The sequence below is a fragment of the Polypterus senegalus genome, chromosome 18 (assembly GCF_016835505.1).
Source record: "Polypterus senegalus isolate Bchr_013 chromosome 18, ASM1683550v1, whole genome shotgun sequence".
NCBI lineage: Eukaryota > Metazoa > Chordata > Cladistia > Polypteriformes > Polypteridae > Polypterus > Polypterus senegalus.
In genome coordinates, this window is record NC_053171.1 from 44,604,654 (window position 1) to 44,622,671 (window position 18,018).

At 40.6% G+C, this 18,018-nt stretch overlaps 1 protein-coding gene across 12 annotated transcripts in view; it reads right to left on the bottom strand.

Moving 5' to 3' along the window:
• syne2b (spectrin repeat containing, nuclear envelope 2b) overlaps positions 1 to 18,018 on the bottom strand; it is a 437,867-nt gene that overhangs the window by 128,476 nt on the left and 291,373 nt on the right. For 11 of the 12 annotated variants that reach the window (XM_039741096.1, XM_039741103.1, XM_039741097.1 and 8 more), the window contains 5 exons: positions 13,069 to 13,251; positions 9,884 to 10,033; positions 9,265 to 9,441; positions 8,786 to 8,941; positions 8,441 to 8,590 (listed from right to left, as the gene is read on the bottom strand). In XM_039741096.1, the coding sequence (XP_039597030.1) occupies positions 8,441 to 8,590; positions 8,786 to 8,941; positions 9,265 to 9,441; positions 9,884 to 10,033; positions 13,069 to 13,251 (816 nt within the window). The remainder of the gene's footprint in view (positions 1 to 8,440; positions 8,591 to 8,785; positions 8,942 to 9,264; positions 9,442 to 9,883; positions 10,034 to 13,068; positions 13,252 to 18,018) is intronic. The other variant, XM_039741095.1, reaches the window with a different exon arrangement.

An 18,018-nucleotide genomic window follows, 5' to 3' on the forward strand; every position in this document is an offset into this window, starting at 1 on the left:
TTACACAAAGTACCACAGACACATGAAATAAGGTACCAAGTAGCATGGTAGACAGTAGGAATTTAGGGACTTTCAAGACTCGACTTGATGTTGTTTCAGAAAAATTAAGTGGCTAGGACTGGAGGGCACGGTGGCGCAGTGGGTAGCGCTGCTGCCTCACAGTTAGGAGACCGGGGTTCGCTTCCCGGGTCCTCCCTGCGTGGAGTTTGCATGTCCTCCCCGTGTCTGCGTGGGTTTCCTCCGGGTGCTCCTGTTTCCTCCCACAGTCCAAAGACATGCAGGTTAGGTGGATTGGCGATTCTAAATTGGCCCTAGTGTGTGCTGTTTGTGTGTGTCCTGTGGTGGGTTGGCACCCTGCCCAGGATTGGTTCCTGCCCTGTGTTGACTAGGATTGGCTCCAGCAGACCCCCGTGACCCTGTGTTCGGATTCAGCGGGTTGGAAAATGGATGGAATGGAGGGTGTCGTTGGGCTGTATTGTAGCAATTTTAACCATGGTAAGAATCAAGAGTACAAGATAAGCAAACTCATCGGTATTGTTTATGAAGAATAACAATTATAATAACCCATTATTGAGGTGAGCAACCAAATATTAGCATTTTCATGGTGGCATTGATATCTAATACCCAACTTTGTACCCAACTATGTCAGAGATTTACTAAAAGTAAAAAAAATATGCACAGTGCACACAAGTATGCATATACGCACTGAAATATTTTATGTTTTTGTAAGAAATGAATACCTTTATGTCAAGAAACCAAGACATTACTAGTGTTGCGAATGGCTCTTACAGCTTAAAATGCCTGATTTTTAATTTATTATTCACAGATGAGTGCCATTTTCAGCAGTTACTCCTTCAGTGTCCTAATGGTCATCTTTCTTAGCTTACCGATAGTCATGTATAAATGCAGATTGATTATTAGAGAAACCTTATTTAATTGTATTAGCACCACTGAATTCTGTTATTCTGTTCACTTGGGTTGCAAAGTACTGGTATTCCTAATGTTCATTTCTGGGTACAAAAATGGCCAAAATGAAAGAGCATCCTCAATAAACATGCCAGTCTGTTGTCTTATGTGCAGAATGAAGATTATTCTATGCAGCTGATTGCCAAGACACTGAAGATTTCATCCAAAGGTGTTTTTTTACTGTCTTGAGAGAAAAAGCCAAACTGAATCTAACTAGGATAAAAAAAGATGAGGAAGGCTCAGATGGCAACTGTACAAGAGGACAAGGACATCAGAGTGTGTGGTCTGAGAAACAATCGCCTTACAGGTCCTCAGATGGCTTCTTCCTTAAATTCACACCCATCACAGTGTCACATGCAACACAGAAAAGACAACTCCAGGATGCAGGCCTAAGAAGGAGATATTTTAAACAGCCATATGTGAAAAGGGCAAATAAACATAAATGGTTAAAATTGGGCAAAAGAACAAAGACGCTGGATGGAAAGCGTATCGTGGTCAGCATCCTGGGGTCATCTTTTCTCTGCTGCAGTTACAGTATGTGGTTCTAGTAGATGGATGGTTAAACAAAAATGTGCTTCACATAGTAATGGGAAACAAGAATTTGCACAAAGAACACACCGCTTAGAAGGTTTTCAAATTGTTAAAGACAATAAAATATTAGTCATAATCAGGAGGAAGTAAGCTAGAAATAAGGTACATTTCTTTTTTTTTTCCTTTTTGGTGGATTCGGGTTTCCATAAAAAACAGAACCAATACAATACAGAACATAATTCTATATTTTTTGTCAATTTTAATGAATAAAAGACTTTGAGTTTTTAGCATCCAATTTCTAACTGGCTGGTTTCTATGGTGACATCTGTTCCAATGATTATCGGAAGCAGGATCTGAACATTTCAACGCAGCACTAACCTCAGACACTGCAGGACAGAAACACACCACTGAGGACTTTCATGCTCTGCACCCGTACACTCTGTTTCTGAGTGTGTTTAGGGTACTGCGGCCTATACCTGCAGCGTTGGGGGTAAAAGCAGGAACCCACCCTGGATTGGATGGCAGTCTGCTGTAGAACACACTCAAACCCACACTCACTCATCTCTGGAATGTCGGAGTACCCCAGAAAAACCCACGCAGACACAAAGAGAAACTGCCAACTCCTCAGAGGTAGCGATCAGGCTCACCAGGAGTCAAATGCTGATCCTGGAGAACTTTAAGTTGTAGTGCTGACCACTGCACCAGCATATCACCATCACTGAAGTCTATAAATCATTTCTGTTTAATAGGTGAGCAGAAAGTAGCAATAGTAGGAGGGACATTAAGGTGGCATAAGACAGATGACATGGCATTGCCAAAAGGTGTTGGGCCCTTGAGCAAGGCCCTTAACCTGCAATTGCTGAGCGCTTTGAGTAGTGGGAAAAGCGCTATATAAATGCAAAGAATTATTATTATTATTATTATCATCTGAGATAACGTACTCTAGAGCTAATATGGCTGAGCGGGGACCATCAGGAAGAGCAATGAAGATAAACTGGACCCACAGAGGAGTGTACAGCACCAGCATTATTCGACCAAATGACTAAAGCAGTTCAAAAAATTATGGAGATTTTGCTTCTAATAGGCACCACCGAATTTAGATATGTAACAGCAAAGCAAAACAGACTCTCTTTATGTGGTGCTTATTGTTTCTCCCTGTGATCATCCTTTCCTAATGGTTTCCAGTTTTGGGATTATCTGGCCATTTTGTTTCAGATCAGGGTGGCGCACAGCTTACAATTTGGGACTCCATTCTTCCTTTCTGCTGCATCTGCTCTCAGGCCCCCATCCATTTTCTGTAGTCGTGCTGACCACATAGTGTTAGAGGAGGACACACACCCACCCTCACAGATGAAAGTTTTAGTAGCAACTGAAATTGTGTGAATTTATGGAGCACCCCATTTGAGAAAGGAAATTACTAGCAGATTTCTAAATAGTTTGAAATTTTTGTGAAGAAAAAAGAAAAATGAATTAAGGCTGACTGGGGGGCACAGATGTAATTTGTAGTACTTTCACATAACATATGTCTAACATCTGCTTTTCTCAGAATGTGCCAGTGAGTATCCTGTGCATCACCCTGACAACTCAAAGAAAATTCTCTCTGCCAGTGTGAGGTGAAATAAAGACATTTTAAACCTGCTTCACTAGAATGGCTGCAGTGCCACCAACCGTCCTGTCAGCTAAGCGTTTGTCACAGCCAGCCTAGAAAAGTGACCAACAGTAAATGTAAGATGAAAGGCTAAAGGGGGAAAAAAAAGGAAAATGTCTGTCTTTGTCAGTTTTCTTAGATCCAAGGTGGATAGCTCATCCATTTATCTCATCGGTTTTTGACTCGGTTCACCAGTTCAGGAGCAAACCAGACCAGACCTGGACAGGGTTAGGGTTAGGATTAGATCAGACTGGGCTGTTTTAAGGACCCCAGTTAACACCAGAAGTACACGCCCAATGCCAATTGGTGTTGTGTTTTTAAATCTTTTAATATTTTGCCAGAGTGTGTTTCACACTCCTGTCCCTCCTTAAATTTTCCTAATTTGTGGCACAGCGAACACCCATTTTATTGTAACTCGGAAATTCTGCTCAGAAAAGATTTGTTGATATTTTTCTTTAACACAAATGCCCCCTCCAGTTGGTACCCAGTTGTGAATCGCTGTCTCTCTCCTCACTTCTGCATTTGCATGACTTTTTCACCTAAACTTAACTTAGCCATCTTTATTGAGGTTATTGGATGTTGCTACCAAAATTGCTGTTGATCACTCTTCTCTAGACAACTATACAAAAAAAGGAAAAAATATTCCTTATAATCACTCCTGTTTTTTCAGTACATGTGCTAAAAAAGAGAATTGGCTAAACTGAAAACTATTCATGTGCCAATTATTTCAGTTTGCTTAAAGAAAAAATAATTAAGAAAGGATATAAACTCACCTGAAATTGCATAACAATGTTTGCACAGAACGAGGAATGCAAAGTGCAGTCCCAGAATCAGCTTGACACAGGGAGAGATGAACACACTGAGGATGTAGTGAGCTGCAAGTGAAGCAGCTTGCTTTTGATGTGTTCATAGACACGGCAGACCGTGCGATCATGTACAGTTGCGTTTAGAATAATAGCGAAGTGTATTTAAAAAAGTGAATAAAGCTCAAAATCCTTATCATAGCTTTTATTTCCATACACTGTGTGCACAATTATTAGGCAAGTGAGTATTTTGACCATATCATCATTTTTAATGTGTATATTCCAACTCCAAGCTGTATTAACTTGAATGCTTATTGGATTTAAGCACGTCAGGTGATGTGTATTTGTGTAATGAGGGAGGGTGTGGCCTAAGGAGATCAACACCCTATATCAAGGTGTGCAGAATTATTAGGCAGCTAGTTTTCCTCGGGCAAAATGGGCCAAAAAAGAGATTTAACTGACTCTGAAAAGTCAAAAATTGTAAAAAGTCTTTCAGAGGGATGCAGCACTTTTGGAATTGCTAAGATATTGGTGTGTGATCACAGAACCATCAAACATTTTGTTGCAAATAGTCAACAGGGTCGCAAGAAACGTGTTGAGAACAAAAGACGCAAATTAGCTGCCAAAGATTTGAGAAGAATCAAACGTGAAGCTACCAGGAACCCATTATCCTCCAGTACTTTCATATTCCAGAGCTGCAACCTACCTGGAGTGCCCAGCAGTACAAGGTGTTCAGTGCTCAAAGACATGGCCAAGGTAAGGAGGGCTGAAACCCAACCACCACTGAACAACGTCAAAACTGGGCCAAGAAATATCTGAAGACAGATTTTTTTCAAAGGTTTTATGGACCGATGAGATGAGAGTGACTCTTGATGGACCAGATGGATGGACCTGTGGATCAGTAATGGGCACAGAGCTCCACTCCAACGTGGAGGTGGGGTACTGGTATGAGCTGGTATTTTTAAAGATGAGCTAGTTGGACCTTTTGCATTGAAGATGAACTCAAAATCAACTCCCAAACCTACTGCCAGTTTTTTGAAGACACTTTCTTCAAACAGTGATACAGGAAGAAGACCATGATTTTTATGCAGGCCAATGCTCCATCACTTGCATCGAAGTTCTCACTGCGTGGCCAGCCAGTAAAGGCCTTAAAGATGAAGGAATAATGACATGGCCCCTTCCTCATCTGACCTAAACCCTATCGAGAACTTGTGGGCACTTCTTAAACGCTAGATTTACGGGGGAGAAAAACAATACACCTCTCTGAAGAGTGTCTGGGAGGCTGTAGTCACTGCTCCACAAAAAGCTGATCGTCAACAGATCAAGAAACTGACAGACTCCATGAATGGAAAGGCTTATGACTGTTATTGGAAAGAAGGGTGGCTATATTGGTCATTGATTGATTGATTTATTTTTTTTGAAATGTCAGAGATGTTTATTTGTAAATTTTGAGGTGTTTGTTTATTATTCTCACTATAACAGATGAAAATAAACAAGTGAGATGGGAAAATTTTCATTTTTCCTTTAGTTGCATAATAAATCTGCACACTAATAGTTGCCTAATAATTGTGCACACATATGTATTCCCCTGATGATGTTCACACTCACATTTCCGTTGTGAAACATTCAGGTTTCAGGTTTATTAACATTTTGGATTGACTGATAGCACTGTGTTTGTTCCATATTAAAATTAATCCTCAAAAATACAACTTGCCTAATAATTGTGCACACAGTGTATATGCAAATGCATTGGGAACACTGCACTTTCTATTCCAAATCAAAACATGAAGAAAGATTTATCAAATTTGTGTTATTCCTTTTCAGAAAGTGAAGAAAAGGGAATATTAGGCTGTTCAAACTATAGCAGTGTCTGTATTCTTCTTTACAAACTCAGACATTCACTGTATAAATTGAAAAATGTTTCAAGATTTTGCTTTCCTCTGAATCACTGAACTAATATTTCGTTGTATAACCATTGTTTCTGAGCACTGCTGCACATCTGTGTTACATGGAGTCGACCAACTTCTGGCACCAGGTATTCCAGCCCAGGACAATTGGACTCCTTTCGACAATTCTTCTGCATTTCTTGGTTGTGCTTCAGAAACAGCATTTTTGATGTCACCCACCAAGTTTTCTATTGGATTACGGTCCAGGGATTGGGCTGGCCACTCCATAATGTCAATCTTGTTGGTCTGGAACCAAGATGTTGCTCATTTACTGGTGAGTTTGGTGTCGTCATCTTGTTGACACATCCATTTTAAGAGCATTTCCTCTTTGGCATAAGGCAACGTGACCTCTTCAACTGTTTTGAGGTATTCAGACTGATCCATGATCTCTGGTATGTGATGAACAGGCCCAACACCAAATTATTGAAAAACATCCCCATATCATGATACTTGCTTCACTGTCTTCACAGTGTACTGTGGCTTGAATTCAGTGTTTGGGGGTCATCTGACAAACTGTCTGCGGCCCCTAGACATAAAAAAGAACAATCTTGCTTTCATCAGTCCACAAGATGCTGAGCCATTTCTCTTTAGGCCAGTCAATGTGTTCTTTGGCAAACTGTAACCTCTTCAACACGCGTCAACAATGGGACTTTGCAGGGGCTTCTTGCAGATAGCTTGGCTTCACATAGGTCTCTTCTAATTATAACAGGTACTCACAGGTAACTTTAGACCTTCTTTGATCTTTCTGGAGCTGATCATTGGATGAGTCTGCCATTTTGGCTAGTCTTTGATCCATTCAAATGGTAGTTTTCCATTTTCTTCCACATCTGTCAGGTTTTGGTTGCCATTTTAAAGCATTTGTGATCATCTTAGCTGAGCAGCCTACCATTTTCTGCACTTCTTTATATGTTTTCTCCTCTACAATCACCTTTTTAATCAAAGTTCTTCTGGAGAATGTCTGGAATGACCCATTTTACTCATATTTTCAGAGAGAAATGCACTATAACCAGCATGTACAACATTTGCTGCCTAAATAAGGGACGCAATTGCCACCTGTTTTATTTCACAGAATGAATGACCTCACTAATTGAACTCCACACTGCTATTATTTTGAACAGCCTAATATTTCATTTTCTTCCCTTTCTGTAAAGGAATAACACAAATTTGATGCATTTTTCTTCATGTTTTGATTTGGAATAGAATGTGCAGTTTTCCCATTTGCATGTATGAAAGCTTTATTCACTTTTTTAAAACACACTGCTATTATTCTGAACACAACCGTATGTATGTGATTCAGTACATGTGCCATCATTTCAACATAATGGAACTCATATCTTATATTTGTTTTCTAAAAGGCGCCTCTCATTCATGGCCGAGTACCATATTGCATCGGTCCTTTACTCTTCACAACAAAAGCCTGCTGTTCATTCTCGCATGTGCCTACATCGCCGGGTCTGCCGTGTCTGTGAAATCTCTGAATGCAAGCTGCTTCACCCACAGCTCACTCTGCCCACTTTGCATGCTCTCCGTCCCACACATCAAATCAAAGCTGATGGTGCACTTTGAATTCCTAGTGTGCTAAAACATTGCAATGCAATTTCAATCGATTTGATATGATTTTCGAGGAACACACAGGCTGTGGACAGTTTTATAATTAGTTTCTCTGTCGAAGTCTTCTGTCAAACTTCATGAGTGCAGGGACTTAGAAGAGAAGGGGAAGTAGCAGTAGGGACTGAAGTTGCTGATCTCACCATTTCAGCCTTTCAATTTACACGACTAGCAACCCCAGGGTATGTTAAACAAGATGACTGTGTAATGAATTTTCAGCACAGGTTTACATTTCCAAAGTATTGCAAGCTCATCCCTTTTTTCTGATAGTCAATAATGTGCTGTCTGACAAATCTGGTGCATGTGTCAATCACTGACCATTTTTTCCCATTCAATTATGGAACACAAAACACACAACAAGAGAAAGCTTCTCTTCTGCTTATGAGGTTTAAAACACCTCATTGCTGCATTACTTGCACTCAATGTTGTTAGGTCTCATGCACACAGAGCTCATCCCTACAACTAAACACAAACTGAAACCTTATAATTGGTGCTGTAACTTTTTTCATTTTTGTGTAAAGTATATTGAACTGCAGTCGAGGAGTAAACTGTGCTTTTTTTATTATTATTATTATTATTATTACTGCTGCTACTAATGCTGTGTGTGTAGTTTGTTTTCTCTTATTTCTGAACATTAACTTTTCATTATCATTCTCCACATGTTTCATTTCAATTTTGTTCAATGAGAATCACTGCACCAGTCCGGTACGTGGTGTTGTCCCATTTGCACTTAAAAAGGCAGCAGTGAACAAAACAAAGCATCTGAACGTTACGTTCACGGTACTGGCCGTACTGAAATCAATCAGTGGTGGCACAAGAGTAATAGCTTTGTTACGTCTGAGCTATCTGGACAGTGTGCAGCATAATCCCTAAGCCCCAAATACTCGCACTGTTTCCAGACGATTCCTACAACAGATGCAGTGTCCCTCAGGTCCTACCTGGTGGCTCAAAGCACTCAAGGCGAGAGCCGTGTCCTCCGCTTGAGCTCTGAAGTCTGCATACATGTGGGCACTGTCCTGATCAGCCTGGCATTTCTGCCTGTCCTCTTCAAATTTTGCAGAGCGGATCTTCAGCTTTTCTTCGATGCCCTGTTATATGAGACATTAGAAAGTGTTAGATTTAGAAGTGGCCTATTCCTATGCACTGCTCCCTATGTTGAATTTATGGCTGCCTTCGCTTATTTGCAATGCATCATGGGACTCTAGTAAGATTATGACAGGTGCACTCTTTGGAGGTGACCAGTGCCAAATCCTGAATAGCACCAAGCACACACATGCATTTACCTGGCACTCCTTCAATGCATTTGCCACGGCATTCTGACTAGACAGCTTCTCAAGCTGGGCCAGCCTGGTCCTCTGTGACTCGCACCAGCTGCTAAGGAGCTGGGTCTTCCGTTCATTTTCTCTGCACGTCTCCAGCATGTCTTCCAGGCAACGAATCTGTGGGAAACAGATAATGCTTCAGAATGGCAGAAGATGGGAAATACGATTATACCACTCCAGCTCTTAGGCCTCCTCATCGTTAAAGTCCAGAATTGATTTCAAAATTTTCATTTATCTAAGTTTGGTTCCCTTTTTCCTGATCACATATCATCATAAGACAAGGACAGCTGTCAGAAGTAGCAACCTAAAGGCTCCCAGACCTTTGTTCTCCTAGTAATACTGCAATGTCCAGCATTCCTTCTTCTCACTATCCTAAGATGGCTCTGCTCCTCACGCTCCAAATGTCTTTACCATCAAGAGGCCTTCAACAATGCACTCACCTGAGTGTTCAAAGACCCTTGAAGAGTCTGCCACCGCAAGTTTGTGGCTCCCAGAAGTTCCGCAAAGTCTGTTCTCTCATAGCGACGATTGCAGATGTCGGGGCTGCTGATCTGGAGCACCGACTGGTTGACAAAATCTACTGTCAGCTGGAGGCAGTTCATGTCCACCTTGTATTCCTAAAACCAAAAGGAGTGATGTGTTAAGAGTGCTTGGTAGGAAGCTGGCAGCAGCACTCCCAATTAATATTGAATATTTACAGTGGATTAATTGATTGCGGTGACGCTTTTATCCATGATTGCTTACGGACCCACTAATTTCCATCTTTCTACAAAGGATGCACTAGCCAGTGAAGTAGTCAGTTCAGGGTCCCACAAGGAGTGCAGGCTTATGCTTTACAGACTGAACCACACTGCCAGCAATACAATTTGAGGACGCCTCTTGGATTTCTCCCAGGTAAACAACGTGTCCTGCCCAGCCCTGCACTTGTGCCACAAGCACACTTATTCCCAGTGAATGGTTTGCAGCACTGGCTTAATAAAAGAAGGCCATCCATGTTTTGGTATGACAGCAGCAGCCCTGCCTCCATAAGTCCCTCAAATGTATTACTCCATCCATCACCTTGTATTTGAGCAGACGCTCCTTTATAGCAGCAGCTCCAGACAACGATGTCAATGTCCGTTTATCTTCTGCCAGATGCTCACTAGTGTGGTCTATCCAGGTGTCTAGCTCGCCAATGCCTTGACAGGACGATATTTTTTCTATTTGCTGCTGTAGAAGGAAACACAACATGGGAGTAATAAAGAGATTTATTTAAGATACCCACGATGTTCACGTGTCACACATAGAAATGCATTTATTCAGGTTCTCCCATCATTTAATGTTTTAATGCTAAGCGCTGGTGATCAGAAAATAACATTCAGGTTTTGACATTTGCTATTATTATGGTTGTGACTTTGATGAACAATTAGGTACCTTCAGTGTTGACCACTCACTGCAAGAGACCCACCAGTCTTCCATTTGTTTATCATGGCTTATATCAACTAAGCTTCATCAAGTGGTGACCCAGCTCCTTGGGTATTCCACAGGTACACCCATTGGCATATACCAGGGATGGCCAACTCCAATCCTGGAGAGCCACGGTGGGTACAGGTTTTCATTCTAACCATTTTCTTGATTAGTGACTTGTTTTTGCTACTAATTAACTTCACTTAATTTATCATCTATTTAAGACTCAAACAATTTAAATCAGGGTTCAGCAACATTGGTCCAGGAAGGCTGCAGCGGCTTCAGGTTTTTGATCCAACCCAATTGCTTCATCAAAAAATATTCATTGCTGAAGAAGTACTTATTGCTCAAGTGGCATTTTTCTGCTTCATTTAGTTTAATTGCTTGTTTATGTCTTAAACAGCTGTATTCATTGTTTTAACTGCTCCTTATTAGCAATAAGATACAAATTACAAAGGAACCAGCAGTTCTACATCTAGCTTGTCTCAATTTCCACCTGTGTATTCATCATTCACTATTTGGTTTCATTTAGCACTCAGAAGGAAACTGAAGAAAAAGTAAAGAACTGAAAATTACTATTCTGTTTTAGGCTTCAAATCACATGGATGATACATGTATCATGTATAAAGAAACAAAATCTATGATTTAAGAATGAACTGACATGGTAGAGTTCAAACACTAACAAGCCATGAAATTAAATAAGATCTGTTATTGGTGAAGATTGGCTTCTAATTAAGCAACTGGATTAGAACAAAAATCTTCAGCCACCGCGGCTCTCCAGGATCAGAGTTAGCCATCCCAGCATATACTGTTCAATGACTTTTTACCAATACACACAAACACCGACTTCCCTTTGACTTTATACTTTACCCAAGTCAGCATATCATCTAGTGCCACCAAACAGCCAGTAGCAGACACCACTTGGTGAAACTCTTGTTGGTTTTCATTTCTTTACATGCCAAGGGTGAACATGTGGAAAGATGTTGACCACCCAGGAAAAGTGGCATTACTAGGATTATGAATATATTACAGAGACAGTGTCAAATTTGCCTTTCTTAGGCACACAGGCCTGTGCCCTCCTGGACTCAAAGTATGGAGGCATGACACAAGTTATAGGGGAGCCTATAAAATGGCAATTCAATTCTGCCATAGATTTCATTTTCCTTAAAAAATTGAATCTTTTCATTTTCTTTTCCCAGCCTTGCTGTTTGCAGCTTCAAACCCCAGAACTCTTCTTTTCTTGCGCTAACACAGCTATCCATAACAACCGACAAGAAGACTATTCCTTTGATGGGGGCTCCAACTTTAATCATATTTCCTTTTGTTACAGGCTCCCAGCATGCTTTGAAACAGCTGCTAACAGCTCATGAAGCATCTATTGGTGGAGCCGCAATGCCTTAATATTAGTGTAGGTTTAGGGCAGAACTGTGTATATGCAGGACAGAACCTTTTCACACATGGATAGAAAAGAAAACCTCAAACAGTGACTGCTTACTAAACCCTAACCATATCAGCCCCTAACTTTAATGTCGGTCCTAAAATTGTACTGACATTTTTTCTCGGTAGTTTGTTCGAGACTCCCGCTACTCTTTGTGTAAAGAAATGCTTCCTGGCTTCAGTCCTAAATGCACTTCTCCTTAATATGAATATGTGATTCACTGTTTAGTTCTGCTGGATCTACTTTATCAACGCCTTTGAGAATTTTGAAGAACTACATTATATCCCCCAGGGTTTCCTCTGCTCGAGAATAAGCAGGTTAAATTTTCTAAACCTATCAGAGTGGGACGTTTCCTTAAGGCCTGGAACGCTCCTGGGTGATCTCTTCTGTACAGCTTCAAGTGCTACTATGTTTTTCTTGTAGCGTGGTGACCAGAATTCCACACAGTATTTCAGATGTGGTCTCACTACTGGCATTACAGTGTATAGTCTGAGAATAATGTCCTAAAACTGAAGATCACAGCACTGCTCACACTAAACTCTACATTGTCCAACCCGTACCCTTACCTTAAAACTGTATCGAGCTCATGACGCTGTTACCTTAACCACACCAACCCCTAAATTTAATGTCCATCCTAAAAGTGTACTGATGTTATGTCTCCATAGTTTGTTCCAGACACTTACAACTCTCTGTGTAAAAAAAAGTGCACATTGGCTTCAATTCTAAATGCACATCCGCCTAATTTCACTGTCAAGTTGGATTAATTCTGATGGATTTACTTTATTAAAGCCTTTGAGAAATTTAAAGACCTGGATGAGGTCCCCACACAGTCTCCTCAGCTCGAGACTAAACAGGTTTATTCCTGTGAGTTTGCTGAACCTGAACATGTCCACTGCACATCTTCAAGTGCTGCTATTTCTTTCTTGTAGTATGGTGAGCAGAACTGCATGCAGTATTACAGATGTGGTTTCCCTAGTGCATTATATAGTCTGAGCATAACGTTCTAACGTCCTCATCATACCACTCACACTAAACCCTAACCAGTCCAACCTGAAATCTCACCCTCCATCCTAAAACTATACTGAGCTCAAGGTGTTGTTCCCACTAAATGCTAACCACACCAACCCCTAACTATACTGATGTCAGATGCACTGAGCTCATGGGTTCACACTCAGCCCTATCCAAGCCAACCCCTAACCTTACCTTCTGTCCAAAAACTGCACTGACATTTGGTCCTACCTAAAATCTGCACTGGTGTCATGGTGCTCCAGCACTGCAAATATAAGATACAGGCCAACTGCTCTGCTCAGATCGTGCTGAGGAGTAGATCAGATCTAAAAAAAGAAGTAGATTGAGAGACCTGGTGCAGCTTATCCTGGATTTCTGGAAGATGAGAAAGCAATTCCGCCCAAGCCTGTTCAAACTGGGCCATCTGGGTCTGGAGGCTGGCCGAGTCAGTGTCTTTTAACTGTAGCAGAAGGCTTCCAGAGCAGATCACGGAGGTTTTCAGTGCTGACTGGGCATCCGTCTCCTTCATAAACTCCTGTTATGATGGGAGGAAAAATAGAAACAAAAAAACGGTCATATCTGGGAGTTAGAGCAGATGAGCTCACAGTGAATACAAGTTCAAGAAGAAAAGAGGAGTTCAAAAAGATCACCTCAATGGCCTCAGGATGAAACCCACTACACTCTAGCATAGGATTAGGCAGCAGAGAAGCAGACAGAGGGGAGGAAAGGAGAACAGGAAGGATAGGAACGGGCTATTAGATAGACAGGAGGAGAAAGAGGAGGAGAAGATAAGAGACTGATAAAGAGAGAGAGATGTGCGAGCAGAAAGGGTGCCGTATTTTTATCTTCCATCAGTTGTAATTTATGAAGCAATTGCTTGGGCAAAATTACAGGCAGTTAGTCACGTCAATGATGCACATTCTGAATTTGGAAAAAAAACAACAAGAGGCATGGAGGGAGACAGACACAATTCATATGATTACAGTTTTTTGTACATTCAGCCCATAAAATGTCAGCCATATAATGTTTCATTTCAGCCCAATAAAAAATAACCCAGTTTTACAAACAGTTTGGAAACAAGCAAGCTGAGGGAAAAGATTCAAACGTGTGTGACGCAGAGTAGGTAAACGGAAAGTATGAAACTTATGGGGTTGGAGGTTCATTTCAGTCCGCGTCTGACACATTCACTTTAATTTCACCCTGTCTGTGAACTGAAGCTGTTATTCTTCTTCTCACCATATCCTTCTTAATAGTTTTACTTTCCAGTTTCCTTCATAAACCTTTCATTTTCTTGACTGTACTAGCCAAACAACAGGAAGCAATGACTCAGGGTAAATACTCTCCTCCCAGCCTCTGCTTTCAGAACTTTACGACTTTACTGCAGTTGCCTTGCCCCTCACGTTGCTCTCCTCTAGAGTCTTTCCTTGTGCTCTCAGATTTGGTGACAGTGGGGGGATCCAACTATATACAGTACAAGTAAACATACTGGATATTCATCTAACTGATAGAAAGTTTCCACTGGCACCAGTCAGGACACACACTGGGTCTATCAGATCAGATGTCACTAAATACTGTAAATTGAATTTGATTTGTGCAATTTGAAGACAAAAACTGACATTCTAATGTACATGAGTGATTGTTTGTTTTACCTTGCACTGATTTTGGTAATGTTTACTACAGACACGCTATACAAAATTGCACTTTTTTTGCACATCACTTCAGTTATGCCTGGATGAAACAGGCATGAAAGATTTTGATAAAAGTCTGAATTAGCGTAAGCTGTCCTAACTCAGGTTGTTTTTAAGAAATGTAATAACAACAACAACAACATTTATTTATATAGCACATTTTCATACAAAAAATGTAGCTCAAAGTGCTTTACATAATGAAGAATAGAAAAATAAAAGACAGTAAGAAAATAAAATAAGTCAACATTAATTAACATAGAATAAGAGTAAGGTCCGATGGCCAGGGTGGACAGAAAAAACAAAAAAACTCCAGACGGCTGGAGAAAAAAATAAAACCTGCAGGGATTCCAGACCATGAGATCGCCCAGTCCCCTCTGGGCAAAATGGTTAACTTCTTGATGTCCATTCATCCATTATCTAACTCGCTATATCCTAACTACAGGGTCACAGGGGTTTGCAGGAGCCAATCCCAGCCAACACAGGGCTCTAGGCAGAAAACAAACTCTGGGCAGGACACCAGCCCACCACAGGGCCCTTCATGATGTTAAAAGTCTAAATATTCTCATTTCTTATAGAAGCTTGTCATTTTAACCCTAATGGCTACATCCCTAGTAAAGGATCAAAAATAACATCATATTCATAATCACCGACCTTGAAATACAGTAATCCCTCCTTGATCGCGGGGGTTGCGTTCCAGTATATGTTTATATACAGTAAAACCTAAATATTATTTTAAAGATATCGAGTGTCTCCGATATCACATATGTTACAGCCATTATGATAGACAGGCCACCAGCAATAAATACGTACAACGCAATAAAAATAATATACAGTAAATGTGTGTACAGTGACACTAAACATACGTACATGTACTAAGTACTGTAAGTAGAAAATTAATTATGGTTACTCACCAACAATGACACGATGACTTGTCCCGATAACAATGAGTTTAATTTTACTGCACAACAAAGGAGAGCGTTACAGCTCTTCTAAAGGAGCCTCTTCAGGCAACTGTGTAGCACCACCGTTGTTCATCTAACCAGCAGTCTTCAATCCAAATCCCTAAAGCAGATTCCATCCAGACTACTGCCTTATTACATCCACTTACAACTCGTTTTGCACCCTGGGCCGTAGATCTTATATTCCTTTCCTACTTTTTAAATAAAAAGAATCGTAGCCTTCAACAAATCCAAAACGTTTACCTTTTCGGCAATCGTTAACATCTTCCGTTTGTGCTTGGGAACGGCCCCTGAAGCAGTAGCAGATCGTTTTGGAACCATAATGAAGGGCTTGACTATGCACAAAGATAAACACAAAAGAGCACAACTCTTTACACAGCGAAACACGTTGATGCTGAATGAGCGAGACGAGACTTCCTGGTTAACACTGCATTCAGCACGCAGGAACTTAACTGCGTGCTCTGATTGGTTAGCTTCTCAGTCAGGAGAACTTAACTGTGTGCTCTGATTGGTTAGCTTCTCAGTCATCCGCCAATAGCATCCCTTGTATGAAATCAACTGGGCAAACCAACTGAGGAAGCATGTACAGGAAGTAAAAAGACACATTGTCCAGAACCCGCGAAGCAGCGAAAAATCCGCGTTATATATTTAATTATGCTTTCATATAAAATCCGCGATAGAGTGAAGCCGCGGAAGTCGAAGCGCGATATAGCGAGGGATTACTGTACTCTAAAATGATACCCAACATACTAATGTTTGAAACTTGTCATTTTGAACCTTCTGGGAGTGGCTCTTAGAGGTCTAGGACCACCAGTAAAGAATCAATAATATTATCATATTCATTATCAGCAACCCTGAAATAGCATAAAACAACACTCCACATACTTACATTACCAATCTCCATTTTTCAAAGTTTTGTACAAAAAAAGTCACTTTGACCCCACATATCAAATTGGGGGTGAACCCCTGGGGCAAAGTGTTGAGGCACACACAACTTCAAACCCCTCGATCATTTTAAAGACACCTATTGGTTTGCTTTTTATCATAATTGCATAGTTACAGTCAAAAAATGGTCTAAAATTAGGTTTTTTTTTTTTACTCCAGAGGGCCAACAATAGGGGCAGCCCCAAAAATCTCGATGTCTAGCATCACTCGGCACCAAGATGAGCTGAATGGTATATCATATGCGGGGGGGGTTTCTTGTACTTGTGAGTCAGGAGGAACTGAACAAAAACAAATTAAGAGATTTCAAAGCGTTCAAAATTTTTCTAATGAAAACAAGACATCGAACCATAAACCATAAATGGTCTGAAAGTCAAAAGGATTAAGATGTGAAACCAGTTCAATAAATAAGAATCTCAGTCAAAACGCTACAAGCAGGAAATGTGGGAACTAAAAAGAGCAAAAACAATAGTGTGACAACCTCTTTATTCGCAAAGTTGGATGAAATGGCTGTTGAACTTCCCATAAAGGGTCACATGTGAGACATCCAAGTTCATGACCTCTGAAAACACACCCCCAACAACTGACTTGTGTATATCTAGCAACAGAAACACAAAATTGCGGCAACCCAGAAAAAAATGGATCAGTGATATAAAGAAATGAAAACATTGACAAAAATAAGAAATACAAAATAATAATAAGTAATCTTAGAGCATAATAAAATGTATTTTAAACAAAATTAAAAAAAAATTAAAATCACCCATGCCATAATGACTCCCAGCAGCTCTGTGTTTGTTTCCTGTTGTTTTTTATGGATAATTCGGAAAACTGAGAATGTCAGGAAGGGCTCACACTCACTTACATGTGATATGAACTGCTGGACGTGCGCCGTTTGTCTACTAGAACATCAGATCCAATCACCAGGCTGCCAGCAGTGCTACTATCTAGACACCGGGGAAAGAGAGGAGGAACAGGAGAAGAAGGCCCAGACCATATTGGCCTTCGATTATTATCATGGTCAATGTTAGATTGCTGGTGAAAAAACGGATGAGCTCTCAATGCTGATCAGGAGCCAAAGGTAATGCAAACCGTGAACAGTGTGCTTCACTGAGATGAAACACCAGACTCTGTGGTTGCATTGGATGAATTTAAAACTCATTCTGGATCACAGAGCGAAACTTGAGGTCATGCCGGAAACTGTTGTGGAAAAGAGGATGATGGTAAAATTGGATACCGTCATGAAAAATCCCCTCCAGGAGGTGATCTCTTGGTGCAGTTTTAGCCACAGGCTTATTCTACCATGGTGTGCTAAGAAGGAGGTCTTTTCTGTCCACTGCTATCAGGCAATTCAATTCTAAATTAAATTATATAAGCATATTGTGCAGTTGGCCCCCATTTGTGATTTCAAAAACATGAGATAAAGCAACTGGTTTTGGAAACATGAATTTAGTTTTAAGAATTTTGGATAAAACCAAACAGCTTTATACGATCGGTAAAAGAGCTGATCATCGTTAAAAAGAAGAGATGAGAGGATGAGGAGAGAGAAAGGAAAGGAGAAGAAGGGGGAAGTGAATCTAAGAAAGCTCTGACTTACTGCTAACACTTCAGCCAACACCAGAAATGAGAGGTCTGGACATGCTAAACATCTGCCAGTACCAGGTTGTATGGTGTTCACACTTTATTTTGCTTTTGTTTATGGTACTATCTATTTGG